General features: G+C 37.5%; 1 protein-coding gene and 2 long non-coding RNA genes across 3 annotated transcripts in view; all 3 read right to left on the bottom strand.

The window, feature by feature from the left end:
- The window catches only part of LOC127944862 (zinc finger protein 862-like), a 4,056-nt gene extending 891 nt beyond the window's left edge, over window positions 1–3,165 (bottom strand). The window contains exon 1 of the mRNA XM_052541199.1: window positions 686–3,165. Coding sequence (XP_052397159.1) covers window positions 686–1,394 — 709 coding nt within the window. The 5' untranslated portion in view covers window positions 1,395–3,165. The remainder of the gene's footprint in view (window positions 1–685) is intronic.
- Window positions 1–19,068, bottom strand: part of LOC127944864 (uncharacterized) — a 26,990-nt gene extending 7,922 nt beyond the window's left edge. Inside the window, exon 1 of the long non-coding RNA XR_008150466.1 lies at window positions 17,358–19,068. This is a non-coding gene — a long non-coding RNA (uncharacterized LOC127944864). The remainder of the gene's footprint in view (window positions 1–17,357) is intronic.
- On the bottom strand, window positions 10,227–11,532 carry LOC127944865 (uncharacterized). The gene is made up of 2 exons (XR_008150467.1): window positions 11,306–11,532; window positions 10,227–10,526 (listed from the first exon to the last, which is right to left on the bottom strand). It is a non-coding gene; the product is annotated as an uncharacterized LOC127944865 (long non-coding RNA).
- Window positions 19,069–20,366: the final 1,298 nt, after the last annotated feature.

Consider the following 20,366-nt stretch of genomic DNA (forward strand, 5'->3'; position numbering starts at 1 on the left):
GGTTGCAATTTCTTTACATTTTAAAATAAAACAATATGTTATTTGAAAAATTACACCTTCTTGAGCCATTAATAGGCTGTTTGATTATTATTAATTCTATAGAATTCCCAGAAGTGTTTGTCCCCACAGGGAAAGTGCTTTTAGAGGCCAATAACAAGTTTTTACACCATTTAAAATACAATAATGTAGGCTATCCTATATCTATCAAATATCAAATATATTTGATATTATATTTAAACTATAAAGTATTTTTTTTCTGTCACATTAAATACAATGCGACATGTGACATAATAATAATTTTACATCCATTTAATTCTGCTACACTCAAAAGTTAAGATTTAAAGGATTGCATCATTAATTTTAACCGGTTTTCAAATAGTTTCATTGTTACATGGTTGCACAAACAAACTAACCTCATTCAAGCACACTTTTAACAAACCTGATTAAAATAAATATCTCTGTTGTATTATTATTTTTCGTTTTTATTAATATTTAGTGACAAAAAAGTTACATGCCGTCTTTAAATAAATGCACAAAAAATATAAATTTGTATTTATATATTTGACATTTTTATTAATCTAATAATTTGGTGTAAGTTTAAATGTTAGAAAAACAAATACATTTTAAGACACCTTGGACATTTCTGTAGAATGACCAATATAATATATCAACATCTCCTACTTACCACTATGTGTCTGCGGATATCTAGAGGGGTTCAGAAGGGCATCGAGGCAATGAAGTACATCCATGCAATCCTCGGGGAACCGATCTAGCAAGGCATCTATCAGATGTTGAACATAGCGTTCTCTGGCTTCTTTGAAAGCTTCAATGAAGTGGTCGCTTGAATTGGTCAATTTGACATCCTTGTATGTGCCGTCTTTATATCCCGCATGGAATGTTTCCTCTTCTGGACCGGGGACATCTCGTAAGTGTGTAAATGCCGCGTCAGATGCTTGCACTATTGGTCGGATGCTGGAAAGATTGACGTTGTCTTTCTGAAAAACTAAATTCAGTTTTGTCATCACTGGTAGTAGATCGGCCAGTGCGTGAGTCAGGGCTATGAAGCTGTATGTCTGGATTTGACCAAGCAGCCCTTGTGCTTGGTTATTTCCTCCGACTGCCTCTTCATTAATTTCCATGGCCACAGCTGCCCAGTTGTGCTTCATGGCCTCCACAGCCCTGTGTAGGGAGATCGTGTTTTTGTAAGCTCTGATGTTTTCCACAGCTTTCTCTGCGTCCAGCGCAGCAAGTGCAGCCCTGTGGGCAACGCAGTGCACCTGGATAGAAAAGGGATTTGCTTGCTTAAACAAAGCAACCACCCCACCATGCCTTCCCATCATTACACTTGCACCATCTGAACCCAGGCCAATGACACGAGACAGTGCTATATCCATTTAGCGAAGCACCGCAACAAAGCGATCATAAATGCATCTTGCTGTCCCGGAGTCCACATCATAATTTCCAAGAAAGCATGTCTCCACCTTTCCTTTTATTTCCATCTTTAGATATATGATTCACTTTTTGATCGCAGTGATATTTACAGTTTCATCAATTATTATTCCAATGAAGTCACTGTTTTTCAGTTTTTCACGGCTCTGTTCCACCACAATGTGTTCTAATGCCTTTTCCATATTATCCACAGAGTCGCTGTGGCAATAAATGCCATCGGTGGTGACAAAATCTGGAGCCTCGTGAGCTTGCAGTAGCTCAGTCTGTGCTACAAAATGGTTAAATGGGAGATCATGTTTTGCCATGTGGAATACAATTTTGAACTGAGAGCATAGTTTTTTCTTAGAAGTTTCCGTGGCCTTGTCACAGTGGCCTTTCATCGCAACCTGCTGTGGCAATAAATTGTTTGCCGCAACATGGTCCTTGCTCTGGCTATGCTCAATGAGAGCAGGCATTCTGCCTTTTTGCAGTGCGAACATAATTTTTTTTCGTTACCATCAACTACCTCACATCTTAGCCATGGGAACTTGTCACTCCATTCCTATCGATACGCCCTACACTTCGGCTTTTTCTCCGGTGGTGGCGGAGCTTAACCACGAAAAATAAGATAAATCACCATGATTGTTACCGTAACCATAGCCGTCTATGAACAGCTCAAAAAGTGCAGATATTGAGACACTAGGTATATAAGACATTCATGGACGTTATAATAAAATTGACCTCTTCTGTTCAGTAAATTTAAAGGAGGCCGTTAAGACCTCCAATTCTGAGGCGAAAACTGCGTCCATAATGTTAAACTCCTTTGTTTCCGCCTTTCTTAAAACCAAGTAAACAATAAACGATAACTTTACATTTTGAATCTTTACTTAATGTCTTTCACTTGCTTCTCGCTTCTTTCACACTAAGAAAATGGCAGCTGCTCGCACTGGAGACGTACTATCTGCGTGCTCTCCTTGATGTCCGCGTGCTCTATCCAGCGCCGCTGGGTTAAAATCGAGACCAATTTCCAAACCCAAACTTGGGTTAAAACAACCCAATGTCCTATGCAACGGTCTCAACCCAACATTTTTTAGTGTATATTATTTGCATATATTAATTACCCTTTTACAGAATTTTCTCAGTCGCTTCGGTACATTTCTCAAATCATACTTGAGATTGCAAAACAGTAAGTCCATTTCTCAAAACAACTCGTACAAATAGCAAAACACAATGGATTACATGCAAAAGCCAGTCTCTTGCTCAAAATCCTTCGTTCATCTCTCGAAAATAAATATCTGTGTCAATGAACATGTCAGTGTCATCAGAATGACAAGTCCTTGTGTCATAGTTTACGGATAAGACAGTCAAATTGCTTAGTTATGTTGTCAATATAAGTATGTACTCTGCAGGGATGTTCTGATGTAAACTATGGGAACATTTTAGATGACAGTTACTGTATTGAACAGTATGCCATATGATTATGTATGTATCCATTTCAAAAGTACAGATTTACACATTAATGTATGTGGGATATTGATTGAAAGAGACTGGATAGAATTCCCAGTTACACTTAATTACTAGTGTTCTGACCCAAATAATAATAATAATAAAAAAAACCTTTACAATGTCATTGTGATATAGAAAAGGAAAAATAAATATGGGCACAAAGATGAAAGTATGTCCATTTGAACTCTTGGACTTATTGTACCTCTTGTGTTGTCCTCTGTCTATAGACGGTTTCATCGGGCGCACGCGCCTGGACCTATGTTAACTTCCGGTCTGTGTTGTGTATATCGGTCTGGCTGCGTGCCATCTACAAACGCAGTTAAAGTCAAGGTGATGAGTAGACTGAAGTTGAGCTCAGGCGGTTGTGCTGCGGGATGTGTTTCCCATACATTTATTTATTTTTGGAGACTCGCCTCAATTTTAAAACTGATCATTTTCAAAAAGGCTTCGTTAAATAAACATGAGTAACGTTACATTACGTACTGCATGTTTAATAATAATTCCTTACATTTATATGTTTAAATATCAAAACGAGGCACAGGTGTTTTTATATCGCTGTATTTCTGAAGGAAGACTTGCATGTTATATGCCTGATAAAGCAGAGTGTGAGCGTAGCTCTGCTTTGTTTACAGCTGTTACTGGGGAAACCTCTATTTCTCGCGCTTTATGTCTATGCTTTAAAACATCTCCTGCTGCAAAGAATGAATTTGAATATTCATTAAGTCTGCCTGATCCACGCAGCAAACATATTTTTTTTGTTATCAAAAAATATCTACTCTAGAGGGACTTGCTGTTGTTATTGACTCTATTTAGAGTCTACCGGAAGTTAAGTTAGGTCCACAAAAGCGCGCACGCACAATAACGTTTGTTTATGTTGATGCCGTTGAAACCATCTATACAGTATAAGCTTTCCAACTGAAGATTCATGAGAAGAACCTTTGAGCTATTTCAGAGAAATGGTTTATCATTGGTTTATCATCTACATTCTTTATTCATGCCAAATTGACAAGAAGTCTAATATTAATGTGCAAAAATAAAAATTGTGTGCTTGGCAGTTTATGACAACTAGACTAACCATCTTGCATTTAATGAATTATACAATGAACTAAAGACTAGATGTTTTGAGGGATGAGACTATTGCACAGAAAACTATATAATACATTTTGAGCAACATGACATTAGCAACTGATAATGTAGGGAACTGCAGATAAATGTGCATAATCAATTGCATGAATGTACAAAAGCAATCGCAACTTGTTCAAAAGAATAAGAAACTGGTTTTATGATGTGTATAAATGACTAGATGATGTTGAGGTATAAGTAGTTTTGAGAATTTCATTTCTGATTTCAGATATGCACCAAAGTGACTGAGAAAAACTGTGAACTGTTTTACTTCTTTTTGACAAAGGTAGGTTCAGCCGACCAATTACCCAACAGTTAACATGCTCTGTGATTGCAGGTTTAAAGAGATCACCGCCGCAGCGCTCCTGGACTGCAGCGCTCCTGTGTTGGATGATATCTTGAGATCTTTCTTTGGTTGGCATAATAGCGATCCCCAGTCCTCTCTTAACTCTTCTCATATCAACTGCACCTTCTCAGCTGTCATCTCTCTGCCCTATATGGTCTACTTCAACTACTTAGGCTACATCCTACTCCCGTTGGCAGCCATGATTCTTCTTTACGCTCTTGTTTTCTACAGTCTGCACAAATGCCTCCGGAGGCAAGACCAGATTTCAGCACCTGCTGAATCTAAATGAAGGGCTTTTCTAATCAAGGAGAAGAGGCTGGCATGTTCTCTGGCTCTGGTTCTCCTGTTGTTTGCAGCATGTTGGATGCCTCTGCATCTCATGAACTGTGTACTACTTTCAGCGGGTCCTCAAGGAAGCGTCCCCCACATCGGTTTAAATTTATTTCATACTCCTCTCTCATGCCAACTCAGCGGTGAACCCTGTGGTCTACGCCCTCCGTTTCACAGAGATCAGGGAGGCTTACCTAGTGTTGGAGAGGACAGGGAGACTTCTCAAGTTCCTCATGGAGATCCCAGCCTGAAGAACCTAATACTGGCCATCGAACTACATTAGCCTCTAACACTGACATGTGTATCAGGCAGATAAACTACAATCATAATTTCACTGTAATACAATTCTGAATGGATCTTTTAGTGACTGTATGTTGGAGACTGATACTGTAGATATCCTACAATATCCATATGGAAAGCTTCTGAGAAGCTTCAGTCTTCCGTGGCTGTGAAGCCGTTTGACCACAAGAGGGTGCCACATGCTTTAAAACGGCTAGTCGTCCTAACAGAAAGAGAGCTAGCAGACATGCTAGTGAAAACATATTAGGTCCACAGGTTTTCTCAGTCGCTTCGGTACATTTCTCGAATCATCCTTGAGATTTGCAAAACAGTAAGTCCATTTCTCAAAACAACTCGTACAAATAGCAAAACACAATGGATTACATGCAAAAGCCAGTCTCTTACTCAAAATCCTTAGTTCATCTCTCAAAAATAAATATCTGTGTCAATGAACATGTCAGTGTCATCAGAAGGACAAGTCCTTGTGTCATAGTTTACGGATAAGACAGTCAAATTGCATAGTTATGCTCTCATATAAGTATGTACTCTGCAGGGATGTTCTGATGTAAACTATGGGAACATTTTAGATGACAGTTACTGTATTGAACAGTATGCCATATGATTATGTATGTATCCATTTCCAAAGTACAGATTTACACATTACTGTATGTGGGATATTGATTGAAAGAGACTGGATAGAATTCATGAGAAGAACCTTTGAGCTATTTCAGAGAAATACATCTACATCTACATTCTCTTCATTAGTGAATTGAAATTAAAAATTAAATATATCAGACGCTTTTATCCAAAGCGACTTTTTTTTTTACCTATCATTTGGAATCAAAACCCCAACCTTGCACTTGCTAACGCAATACTCTACCAGTTGAGCTACAGGAACAACATTAACATTAGCATTAATTAATCAATTAATTAACATTATTAACATTAGTAAAGATTAAATTGCACAATTCATGCAAAATTGACAAAAAGTCTAATAATAATGTGCAAAAATAAAAAGTGTTCTTGGCAGTTTATGACAACTAGATTAACCATTTTGCAATTAATGACTTATACGATGAACTAAAGACTAGATGTTTTGAGGAGTAAGACCATTGCACAGAAAACTATATAATAAATTCTGAGCAACATGACATTAGCAGTAATGTAGGATACCGTGGATAAATGTGCATAATCAATTGCATGAATGTACAAAAGCAATCGCAACTGGTTTTATGATGTGTATAAATGACTAGATGATGTGGAGGTTGGACAAATAGTTTTGAGAATTTCATTTCTGATTTGAGAAATGCATCAAAGTGACTGAGAAAAACTGTAACTCTGTAAAGCGACATGAGAATTAATTGTCAGAAAAAAAATATAATCAAATTTAATACATCAGGCTTTTGTTGTTCTTAGCTCTGTAGTATTTATTGTGGAAGGCAAAACATATAATTTAATGCAATACAAAGATAATGAACAAATATGAAAAAAAGTTCCTCATAAGCCTGATGATTATATTTGATTTTCACATTTTAACATGAGTCTTCTAAAAAACAAATAATAATAATAATTATCAATGGTATTATTTTACTTAAGGGTGACATACTGTATGTATGGATAGTGTAAAAGCATGGCCTTAACATCTATTGAGAAAATCCATATTTTATTATATTTTATAATATTTTGCAATGCAATGAAATATTGTTTTGTAGAAATACAGACAGTCTCATAATTTATGGTGTAAAATAGTAAAAGGAGATTCCCAGAAGTCACTGTAAAGTATTAAAATTTTTCGTTTTTCATTTGTTTGTTTATTATGTTTATTATTTATTTTATTGTAAATTGAGAAGACTCAAATGAGGCTGACTACCTTATACTGGAAAGGGCAAAAAGAGCTAATAAAGCAATTACAATTGTGACCTCATAGTGACCATTATAATATTATCAAATACTTGACTATGGAGAGTTTCATTTTATTCCATTTGAACTAGTTTCTCTAAACTGGTCTCTAAAGTTGTCTCTAAACGTTATACTTGATTGTGTGGTTGGTGGTACTGTAGTTTTGTTGTTCATGTGTTCAGATAAAGATTGTAACACGCAGGGCTTTAGATCAAAGTCTAACTTGACAGGTTTTACATGTTAATATTTATACACAGTTACATTTGCTGCCAACCAACTTTGTGGAAAAAAATAAAATAAAATAACTGCATGGATGTTTATGGTAACAAGCTATCAAATATAGTATATGAATAACCTTATTAGAGTGTTTATGGAAGTTTTGCTTGAATTAGCTTGTGTGTTTAGCTTATATGATTTCATAAAGATTGCACAACAAAGGAATAGGCCTACATACAGCAGCACAAACTGTTTGACCTCTTAACTTTTCCCAAGCAAGAATAAAAAAATAAAAAAATAAAAAATGTTTATATATGTATAAACTAAAATATAATAAAAATGAAAAAGGTAAGAGTTAAATAAAACTATATTTTATTCATAGAACAAAAACACGTTATGCATAGTTTGCTGTTTATATATATATATATACATTCATTCATTCTCTGAACAAGGCCACATACATTGTCTGACTGAAAATGAATTTCCTGTTATGATGTGTGAAAATCCTGTTTGATCACAAGCCAACAGAAATGCTAAATTATTGATTAAGCCATAAATCAGAGTGTAGTAAATCTCTTTTAATCTGATTTCTCTCTTCATGTACCGGATCAGCATGTTAAGCTTGCAGCAGAGGAATGGATGTTGTTCAGGCTTGTTAGGTAAAGTGTAAGCCCTGTTTCACAATGCACACAAACACACAAAGCTGCAACAGTCTTGTTGTTCTGTACAACAAAGTGATTTCTAGCTTACTGCACGAAGCATCTCCTTGAATGAATGACCATAACCTAGCATTTGTTTGGTGTAGTGAGAACTATCACAGCATTGACCATCATTAAATCTACACCACCATTCAAAACTTGAGCTCAGTGAGATTTTTTACATTTCATTCAAGTCTCTTATGCTAACCAAGGTCACATTCATTTCATTAAAAAAAGAAAGAAATATGAAAGGAAGAAAGAAAGAAAACAGAATATATAAAACAGTTAAATGTAACTTATTTCTGTGATCAAAGCCATGTCACATTATCCTTCAGAAATCATTTTGATATGCTGATTTACTGCTCAAGAAACATTTCTGATCATTATCAACCACTGAAAAAAAGAAAAGAAAAGAAAAATTTTATTTGAGATTATTGGAGTACATTTTAAAAGGAAATTCTATTTCTGTCTTTTCTCTTCAACATTTCACTTTAATTCAATGTCACTTGTCTTTTCTTTGTAATTAATTGTACAATTTTCTATATTTCTGAGTGACAATTGTTCAAAACTTTTTTATTTTTTTATTCTTTTCGTTGGATACTATGGACCCTGTTTAATGTTCTAAACGCATGGTCCAAAGCGCACAGCGCAATTAGGTTTAGGGTGTTTCTGAATCCATTTTTGCTAGTTTAAAGAAGGAAAAATAGTCAGTGCACCCGGTCCATGGTCTAAAAGGGTTGTCCCTTTTCTCTTAATGAGTAATGGGTGTGTTTTGGGCGTAACGTGCAAAAAACCAATCACAGTCTCATCTCCCATTTCTTTTAAAAGCCAGTTGCGCTCGTGTCAATGCGGATTTGCTGTTTGGCAGAATTTGCAAGCAGAAAAACTGAACGCTTCTCTAGTAAGATCTGCTCGAGCGCAGAATTCTGATTCAAGCAAAGACTATCCATTTTGACATGTAGGCATTTTTATATTGATGTACACAATATTAATCTCCATTTTAATACTTTAATTCTTAATTTTTAAACATTCTTTGTGTGCTGCTGTGCATCCCTGTATGTGTAATTAACGTTTTTAAATGTAAGCATTTTGTTAACAAAAAAAGAATCGTCTCCTCATTCAGAGTATTTTTCAGTTCAACAAAGCTTATCTATGGGAGTCTCTCTTACGGAAGGCTACATCCGACAAAGGCTGCACACATTTAAATTCACAAAAATAAACAGAAAGAAAACCTGCCGGCACTGATCATTTGAATTTTAGGACCACAATTCACCTAAGCCATAATTACAACAGTTGTGAGATAAGATATTATTATCAATTATATATATATATATATATATATATATATATATATATATATATATATATATATATATATATATATATATATATATAAACGATTCAGAGGTTATTTTACGGTGGAACTGGCTTGTCTACAATTTTGAGCGCTGCATGAACGAATCATGACGTCACTGAGGGTCTTGCTCTTCTTACCATCTAATATATATATATATATATATATATATATATATATATATATATATATATTAAACATTTCTATCAGCCAATGATATTTTTTTTTTCAGCTTCACGACCTATCCTGCAGTCATCATGGTGAGATTAGGTTCCTTTTAATAAAAAAAAAATTACAAAATTAAAAGAATTGGAAAAGAATCGAAAACAATAGTGACCAGGACCAGGAATCGGAATCGATTCCAAAAATTGTGGAATCGAACAGCCCTAATTTAAACAGCATGACGCAGTATGTGAAAATGATAACTGCGTCAGGCTGAAACTAACAGAAAACACTTGCGTCGCACCTGGGGCCACATTATAACGAGTGTATGATTCAGGATTCTCAGATATATACAAAGTTCTAATCCATGATTGAAATATTTTATAACATTATAACTGTCATTATTTAACTGTCATTTCTGATGATTTAAATGCAAAGTTTTTATTTATTAAGCTTTTTATTTATTTTTTACCGACCCCAAACTTTTCAAACTGCTTGACTCTTCTTGATTCAGTCAGATTTACTGAATAGAACATGTTTCAGATTTACTGATTAAAGCATGCTGTTTTTAGGAAGGTTGCTCTATTACTTTGCTGCTTCATAAAAGTTGTTCCTTTTATTTATTTTTTGAAGACCAACTTCAGTGTATTACTCATGCTACACTGCTCTGTTTATGCAGGCAGTGTGAACGCTGTAACCTGTAAATATGGGTGCCGAAATAAACACGTGGTGTGAAACAGGCCATAGGGTTTAAGCAATATTTAAACTCCAGGGAGTTTCCACTAGCAGACAGATAGCTGGTACAACAAGGAAGGCAATAGACTGTATAGTTATCACCTGAACAGGGTTTGATCCCTCCCACCAAACTATACAACCTACTACCTCACCCTGTCAGGACACCAAAGGACAGTCCCAGCACCTGACATGTTTGCGTATGTAATCCCAGCCCATTTTACTTCTGTAATGTGAGTGAATATCCTTTCCGACTCACTGGAGGAATGCAGACACTTTTTCAAACGAGTCCATGTTGTTTGTGGATGATTTGGCTGTCGCCTTAGGAAAGACAGTAGATTGTATAGTTATCTCAGTGAGAGAGCACAGGGCTCCACAACTATCCAATCTACTACCTCAGCCCCAAGGACAGCAGAACAGATGTCCACCAGCCAGACAGCAGACTGCGGGATTCCTGCGGAGAGAGAGAGAGAGAGAGAGACACTGCTTAACACAATCATACATTCAAACTTTGTTGTAGCTGGACTTTACAGTTTGAGCGAGCATTTTAATGTATACAAGTACATTGTACATGTACATTGAGTGTGCTTAATTGTACTTAATATGCACTTGTAGTATACTTGAAACCTTAAAAGTATATTTTAAACTAGCCGAATTACACGCTAATTTACTAAACTACATATAAAGTTAAGTCCTACCTTAGTGAGCCAAAAAAGCACTCAATTTATTCAATTAATTGCATTTAACATAAATGTAAAATATTATATACTTTCATTCAGTTGTATACTACATATAATTGGACACCATATATGAATTTGAGGAGAACCAACTTCATACATCCACTAAAATCACCTTTACACCAGCTGGTTTAAATTATTTAAAAAATGAAAAGTTAAGTTAGTTATGAGAAAACCTTGTGCAGCATTTGTTTGTGACGCCACTTGGTTTAATATTTTATTCTATAATTCAAGGTGTCAAAAGGAGTCTAATTTGGTGCCACTGTTTGTTAAAGCATCGTCCTCATGTCATCGATCACAGAGCTATTTATTTCTATGTAGTTGCAGGAAAACAACAGCAGTTGAAAGCTTGGCATGTGTGTTCTCCAGACTCGAGTCAGCGGCGCTTATTTGAGTCGGAAAAACGCACATGAAAAACCGGGGAACTGTGAGGAGTTGAACCAGGATGCAGGCTAAGAGGGAAGCGCTAATTTTGAAAGCCAAAGAAATTACTCACTCATTCTAGCGAGGCTGGCATTGGATCATGAAGAAAAAAAAAGTCTTGATCCTTCGCCAGGAATTTGCGCCCGTTTTGCCAAAAACTGAGCTCATTCCAACAAGACAACATTGTGTAAGCTACGCATTTGAGGTAAACAGACGATGTAAAACATGGCTTCCCCAGCTGTCTCCTATAGCTTTAACAAAGCTGATTCTGCTATTCCTTACAGCAAAATAGAGGAAAAACAAAATGGCGTTGTTTCGGCCATTTTAGGGTGTGATTGCTGTGCATTCCTTACAACGTCTCCGAGGTGTGCCTGAAAAACCCATTCACGCGTTCACTGTTCTCAGAGGCTGTCTGCAAGAGCAAGGGTCTCCCTTTCGTTGCACTGAAGGACGCCTGGCATCAGTACAACCACAAGAAAGCCAAGATTCATCCTCGAGTCAATAGCGTTCTTTCACACACAACAAAATGAACAGATATGCTGTGAAAGTCATCTGCTTCTGGATGCCCGTTAGCATGCTAGCATACGTGATGAACCTAAACATCTCTGAACATCAGCACTCTAACATATCAGCATCCCACTAAATCAAGTTTCTTATTTTGAGAATGTTATGGCTTTACCCAAGTTTTTTTTTTCAGTATCTTTACTCCTCCCTATAAACTTCCAGCAGAAACTTTGATAAAGCAGCTAAGTGAGACGCGCAAAACCTTCACAAAATGGCAATAAAAACAGTTATCGTGTGGATTTAAGAGGTGGAACATGTCTGTTTTGCATAAAAAACATGCAAATATCTTCCAGACACTGACTTTCAGCAATTTGTTAACATACAAAAGTCCTCTTCGCTAATTAGCATACACATGCTCTTTCTGGCCCATTCGGGGGGACATTGATTGAAAAGTTTTGGCACGCAAACGCAGTCTGCTGGATCACAAAAGAGGAGACAGAAGCTGAAGAGATGGCAAAGGTCAGGTCAAAAGCTGTACAGCAAAACACGCTTAAGTATCACCATCAGATACAGACATGCAGTTGTCTTACTCTGATGTAATAAAAATATGTTTTAAATGTAATCACAACTATTCTAGAGCTGATTTACTCGAGGACGACATTTGGTGCATTGCCCATGATAGAGGAAAATATGCTAATATGGTGTGACAGCTTTTTTGAATAAAGAAAACAGCATATGCTAGTTAGGTATGTTTTGAAGTATGACAGCTGGTTTGAGCTGGTTTAAACTGGTCCAGTGTGCTGGTCTTAAACAACTAGCTCCTGCTGAGAACCAGCTCATGACCGACTAAAGACTAGCTCAAACCAGCTGTCATGCTTCAAAACATACCTAAACTGCATATGCTGTTGATCTATATGCTGAAAAGGTGACATTTGGATCATTTGTAGATTGCACAGGGAACTAGTCTGTTCTTTAGTTATGTTTTTTTTTTAAATATGTAATGCTAATGCTAATTCAAATTAGACACAAATGTCCTGATTTTTTACAAGATGGGTATTATAGATGATCTGTTGCTTTCAGTGTAGAGAGTGTGGATGGCATTGAAAATGGAATCATACAATGGAATTGCAGAAATATTTAAATAGCTAGTCTTTTGAATATATCAGTTATCAACACTTTGTTTGACGACTTCAGGAAACAGTTTGCATGGATGAGCCCACAAAATCAAATTCTTTAATTATTCTTAAAGCTAACAATTTACATAAGAGCCTATTAATAACAAGACTATATTTAAATGGAATTCAAATAAAGTAGTTGATTAGTTTTAGTTTCTGTATGACTGACTTTTATACACCGAGTCTCTTAAAGGTATAGTTCATCCAAAAATTTAATATTACCCCATAATTTACTCACCATCAAGCCAACTGAATGCATGCAGGCTTAACACAAAGTCATAGCGTTAACATAAGCAATTTAGCACTAAGATATCTGCATGTAATACTTCATAGCATTGCAGGCATTAGTGTCTAATGTTTATAATTCAACATGTTTATTCATTTTAAATCTTTAGCTTATAGCCTACATGTGGGTGCCAGATTGATAATGAAATAAGTTTATATCTGTTGTAGCATGCATTTTTGTGAAAGATTTCGCCCTGCATGTATCAAACATCTTAATCTGAATTAAAAGAATGTACAGTTTTCCTTTTTCAAAAGCTAGTGAACTGCCTTGCAAACCTCTGCCTACATATTATAAGTGATGGATTTGGAAGATTGTGGAAGTCAGATACTCTATGGATCAGACAAACATACACTGGACACTCGACTCATAATTGATTTCAGTCAAGTTTTAAGTCAATACATTTTAAAATACACAATACAATTCATAGTTTCCATGTGACATCACACCCTTACAGGAATCCCCGCATCAAAACAAGTCATTACTCCACTGACCTACAGTTGTTTTTTTACTAGGTTTGCATTAAGACAAGCAATATTTAAAGGCTAAATTCAGTATAAACCTTACTGATGATGCATACTTTGTACAGTCAAGCAGATGAACCCAGAAAATAAGCGCAATGGGCAAAGTTTAAAAAGTTGAGCTTGCTATGCATTCTGGGATTGCCTTCTCTGGCAAGGACTCGCTCAGAATTGGGCTCAAGCTAAGTATCTTAACTTTTGGCACAGGCTTCACATCAACTATGGTGCCTTAAAATGCTCCCTACATAGGCAGCTAACTAGGTTTTGCAACAGAGCCTGTGTTTCTAGTATATGAAAAACATCTCTGAAGCATGTTTTACAAATATTCTTGGCTTAATATATCACACCCTGTGATACATGATAAAACATGTTTCTCAAAGTAGAAATTAATTGCCTGCATTTGTTTACATCTCACCTATACCATACCACCTCTAGGCATAATCATACACCAAGCATTCCATAGTCACAAAGGAACATCGTACTTCCCTGTCTGAGAAAATAGGTAAACAAAATGAAATAAGATCAACAAAAGGCCTTCTATCTTACCTAGCGACCAAAGGACACAGCTGTTAGCCTTTGTGACCGTCCAATCGCAGGAGGTAAACGGGCAAATCAATTAGCCTGCTGAACGCCTCCCACTGTGTTATGGTTGCCAAGACCATATGATTACGATATTTGCGGAAATCATACACCGAAAATGCCTATCGATAATCTTGCGTTAGATCCACCAAAACCGGCTGACTGTTTGGCACAAAGCGCAGCGATTGAGAAACTGGTACATATTCTTGTTTTCATTTTAATTTTCTCCAATCCTTTCTGTCGCCAAGTACCGGAGTCTGATGCCAAGACAGGGGCAGTGCCTGTATGCCAGGCTGAATTTCAATGAACGTAGAAGAGGGTGGTGGGTAGAGCATTGAAGGGTGGGGGATGTTGGCAGAGGAAGAGTAAAAGGCCACAATAAAAAAAGGAAACCTGAGACAATGCCTTTGTGCAGCGATAATTTAATGTAGGAGGGGAGCTTCCCCATTGAAAATCCCTTTTGCATCCATATAACTGAAAGTAGTCTTCGAAACATGTCTCAGGAACGAGGAAACTATGTGATATTGTATGGAAAAACAATAGATGATTTCCATTTTTACTCTTGATAGTATCTATCGCATCTGTAATCTTTTGTTTGAACTGCAGTAGATCAGCGTTTCCACCAGTGGTGAGTTCTAACATATTACTCGCAAATTAGCTTCTAGTACAACTGTTGAACAAGATTCTTAACATGAAACATGCCATATTTTTTTTTTATGAATCATTGTACAAAATATATAGCGTAAAATTTCCCCGAACTACATTTAGCTAAACTTTTCTTCCTGTTCCATTTACTGTACCTGTGACATTATTCCTCCGTTTTTTCCTTCCACACAGCCTTGCCACTGCTTAAAATAGTTCGGCCATAGAAAGCTATAACTCTTCAAAAATGTAATTAATCATTCTGCATATGATCTCCTGTCATCAACCTACACCAGAGAGAAACGCCCTTAAAGCAAAAATAGCAGTCCCCAAAAAACAGGAAGTTGGGCTTGGCTTGACCTTGGTCGACTCTGTCACGCGGTCTCCGGAGAGCAGGCTGTTACTCATCGAAACTCGACGATAAGGATTCTGTCTTGCCTTATATATACAAAGAACTTGCAGATTAGAGTTAGATCTCTGCCCCCATCTGGGGCCATGTAACTAATAGGCTGCGAGCATATGCTGCGTGTCTGCACATTTGCAGGGCAAACAGCAGTGTTTTCTCACCTGCAGTGAATTTTCTGCTTTCGGTATAAACACTTTCAGTTTGAAGTCAAATTACAAAACTGGTGTTTCATTCTGTCTATTTTAGCATGATTTGATTGTGTATGCAGTGAAATCTTAGTATTTTTAGGGTTAAACTCTGTTTGTTTCGAAACTTCCTGTTTGCTAATGCGGGGTCGGTGCCCAGAGTGCATCTGATTGTCAGCTACAGTAAATGTAGGAGGGATCTGGGCTGTATGGGAAAGGGGGGAAAAGGGAGGGAGAGGGAGAAAATATGATGCTACATGATAAGTTCATCTGAGGAGAACAGGGGGTGGAGGAAATGCTCTCCTTTCCTCCCTCCCTCGCTCCACTTTTTTTTTTTCCTGTTGCCATATCTCTCTGTCTCTGAGCAAAATAAACATGTATGCACAAACTTTTGTGCCTCTTTGGCGAGACTTTCGGTTATACCTTACGAAGCAGTAAAATACCTGCCCTCCTTGCTTATGCTGACAAGTAATAAAGCACAAAAAAAAGAACATTATCCAAGAAAAATCCTTGCTCTACAGCTAAATCAACAAACATCAGCACCACCATTTTCAGCTTTTCCAATTTTGTTTGCATGTGAAGAGTCGATCTGCTGTTAAATAAGGATTTGTTCATACAAAAGGTTTGGTGTCACTTGAAAAAGACTCCATCATTAATCCCTTTAAGTAACATACACTTAATACAGTAATACACAAACACGTGGCATGTCGACGCCATCTTGAGAGCTTTTCTTTGTAATATTTTAAAGACGTAAATTAGATTTAATCAAATCCATCAAAGCATTTTCAATTTCAGTTGACATTTGCTGCAATTTCGTCCAAGTTATAGTAGCCTTGTAACAAAAAAGATGTCCTCACCTCTTTTCTAGGAAAACCAGATCTCATTGAATTTACTGTGAATTTGATAAAAAAAAGGCACAAAACTGTATTCTGTATTAACATTTGATCAGTATTTTGTTCAGTTACCTTTGCATAACGAATGCAAAAGTAAATCTTTCCCAAGCTAGCCCCACTCTTTTTTTCTCTTTCTGTCATGTAATTTGCAGTGCGAAAAAAAAAAAAAAAAAAAAAACGTACAAGCCTACAGTTTGAAAGAATACCTTCTAGAATACCTGAATAGAAAAATAAGTCATTTGATCATATCTCCCAATGCCAAAAAGTGACTGAATGCTCTGGTATTTGCAAGATGAACTAAGTTTAAGCTTATGTTAACTATTTCTACCAGCTGAGTCCTCACTTCACCTACTTTCTATAAAAGTATAAAATACAAAACTGACTTTAAGATCTTTCTACAGTAATCTTACTTAATGGGAATTTATAGGCCATCCATGAAACATTAGCATCATATCCAAATACATCACTGCGTTAATGTACCTTTAAAAACATTAAGGCAGCACCTAAACACTATTTGGATGTTCAAATGCATTCAAATCCTTAAACAAATGATCAAATCAAACGCACAAAACGGCCAAAAACTAAAGGAATGTACATGCTATCCGAAGGAATGCTTGCATACATAATTGTGAGAACAACTTCTTTTTTTATATTAACAAAAATCTTTTTTTTTTCTTGAATAGCTTCGAGCCTAAAAACATTTATTAAATGTACATGAACAATTAATTTGTCCGCAAATTGTTTTAGTGTAGTAGAAATGGCGGAATCCGAGGCATGGACTCAGGGGTAAAGCAGACACGTTTACAAGAGGAAGACAACAGTGAACAAGAGAGCCAGAGCTACTGGGTAAAAGAATCGACAATGATGCTTTAAGAGAAATCCTTAAAAAGTAGCCAAAAATATTCCAAAGTACTCAACAAGAAAAAAAACTGAATACCTGCAGACTAGAGGCTTCAAAATCCAAGAACACAAGGCAGGGTCATGGCGGCGAGAAGAGTAGACTCATGCACATACTACGCCTATCTCGGGGAGAGAGACCTAGAAACGTGCTACCACCAAACATGCTCTTCCTCGGGGTTGTGGCTGAAGAAAGAGCACGTACAGCGGCCTCCGTTTCACCCACCTCACCACGAGTTCTTTCTCCCTGCCCACTTTGGCACAGGATGCGAAGTGAAAGACCGAAGCTCAGAGAGGGAGAGAGGAGGTGGAGAAAGTAAGGGAGTTTGAGTAACGTAAAAGAAATCAGAGATCAGGAAGAGAGGATTTGGCATGCTGAAAATCACAAAGTGCCCATAAAGGCACAGTTATTGCTACCGTCTGTGTTAATCTAGCACGCAAAACTTGACAAACTTGTTTTATGGGAATGTGAGAAGGTCAGGTTGTACCCCTCTTTCCCAGTCACAGTTTCTCCTAGTATACAGTCTGCAAAATAAGGGCTCAGAATCGATTATTTAATGGAAACTCTTGATTAGCTGAATGGGTCCAGAGTTACACAGGATTCAAAACAGGATAATGATTACATGATTTTTTTATGCATTTAGCCAAAGCATGTGACCAACCCCTTCAGCATTTAGTCTTGCTTTATGTGGTTCCTCGAGGAATTATAAATAACCCTCCCAAAAGAAGCGCAAGAGGACAAAGTTGATTTTGCTTGTCCTGAGAATGCAATGATTTCCTTTGTCAGCATTTGGCATCTGTCCCAGGAAGTTTGATCCTTCCAGTTATAGTCCGCGCTAATCATTATACACATCCAGTGACTGTTCTGCCACTGCCTGCGTTTCGGATGTCAAACGAAGAGAAACATGACATGAGTGGTCCGTAGTACTTCCTCAAAGAGTCTTAAAGACACTATACTCGGTTAATCTCATTTGTCTGACTGATTCATTTGCTTTTGCGACTCACCTCGTGTCTGACATCATCATCCGTGTTGCACTTTGCATGAAGTCATTTAGTTAGGAGTAGCAAAACGCTATGCAAATAAGCACTGAGAAATGTTGTTGCAGTTTTCAGTGGAGTCATAATGTTAAAAGTTTGTCAGGTCCTCAAGTCCTCACCATGAAAGAGAACATGTCATTCGTCACAGTCGTTGCAGACATCACATGGTCCTCTTCCTGTGCAAGAATCTGTGATGTAAAACAGAAATACTCTATATAGGACGCAAATGGTATCTTGTCAAATGAGTCCACATTTGTCCCGTCTGCTTGCAGGCAGTGTCTTGGGCAGCACAGTGCATGACGTCACAGTTCCTTTGTTATTTATGCATTTACATATCTCTCATTTACTGAACTCATTGAACTCTTCACTTCCTAGCACATCCGTTCCCCGTTCAATCCTCCCAGAGAGAGAGAGAGAAAAAAAAATCTCTTTTAAACATCTTTTTTTCAAATGGCACCTTGCCAAAGAAGGAGAGCGTGAAAGCACAGAAGGAAATCCTTGATGCAATGCCTTAGTTGCAGACGCTACAAAGATTTATTTTACTGTTTTTTTTCCCTCTTGCCTACAAATTTGCTCCCCGTGTCTCTTCCTGTCGAAGTGAGGGGAGGCTGTAAAAAGTTTCAGCTGTGCCGGCAGAGGCTGTCTCATTTGGCAGTGGTTCAAAACAGTCTTGTTTGCTTCCAAAAGCCAGTCTGCTTGCCAGCCGGGTGAGTTTGAAAAGGCCACGCTACACTCCGCCCATGTTTGGGAGAGCTAGCGAGAGATAGACAGAGAGAGAGAGAGAGAGAGAGAGAGATGGGGCAAAGCTCCACACTACAGCTTAGCCCTTCCCACTCTGCCTTACTTGGCAGAGCAGCTTTTTACAGAATGGGGGGAATCTAGGTCAGACCTTGTGTGCCTGTTGTGGGACAGATCAGAGCACCTTTCATGTGAGTTAGGTGTACACCTCCCAGAGGCACTTACCATTTCCTGCACAAGCCATCTAGTCAACTAAAAGCAGGACCCTATCCGGGTCTGGTTACTCCCATACAGTAAAGCATGCCTTTCAAAAGACCCTTGGCCCACCTGCACCTAAGCACTTTCAAAGAAGTGTCTGTGCTCCTGAGTTTTGTGTAATGCATGTGCCTGGAAACACTCGGATGGGATGGGCTGTGATGCCTGTATGCGTTATATCTGTGGCCCCGGAGTTATCTCACTTTACAACACTGAACTGTTGACTTTGGCTTGTTGCACTCCACAGCTGTTAGCATTGCGTGTCAAAAAATAAATAAATTGCTAAAAAAAAAAAAAAAACACTGAGCGCTGCTTAAAATGACTGCTGGAACGTCTGAGCAGCTGATTGTCACATTCATGTTTCGGCTCCACCTGCAGAGCTTGTTTAGAACAAGTTCCCATTGCACCTACCTAGTTCCCTTTTTTTCCAGATTGTTTATGTTATTTTCTGTAGTGCTTTTTGAGATTGGGGAGGCACAAATGTCAGTTAAAGCTGCAGTAGGTAACTTTTGTAAATATATATTTTTTACATATTTGTTAAACCTGACATTATGTCCTGACAGTAGAATATGAGACAGATAATCTGTGAAAAAATCAAGCTCCTCTGGCTCCTCCCAGTGTCCTATTGCCATTTACAGAAATTCATCCGCTCCCAGTAAGAAACAACCAATCAGAGCTGCGGTCCGTAACTTTGTTTGTGTTCAAAATGTAGAAAAATGTATATAATAAGCGAGTACACCATGAATCCATTTTCCAAACCGTGTTTTTAGCTTGTCCTGAATCACTAGGGTGCACCTATAATAAGTGTTTATATTCGGACTATTTTAGATTGCTTCGGGGGTACCGCGGCGGAGTAACCCAGTACCTTTGTGATTCTTCATAGACACAAACAGAGAGAAGTAGTTCCGGCTACGATGTTCTTCCGCAAGACACAAGCAGTTCTGTTTATTAACCGCTAGAGCGTCAAAAGTTACCTACCGCAGCTTTAATAATGTACAAATGTGTTGGTGTATTCAAA

The sequence above is a fragment of the Carassius gibelio genome, chromosome A23 (genome assembly GCF_023724105.1).
Source record: "Carassius gibelio isolate Cgi1373 ecotype wild population from Czech Republic chromosome A23, carGib1.2-hapl.c, whole genome shotgun sequence".
Classification (NCBI taxonomy): domain Eukaryota; kingdom Metazoa; phylum Chordata; class Actinopteri; order Cypriniformes; family Cyprinidae; genus Carassius; species Carassius gibelio.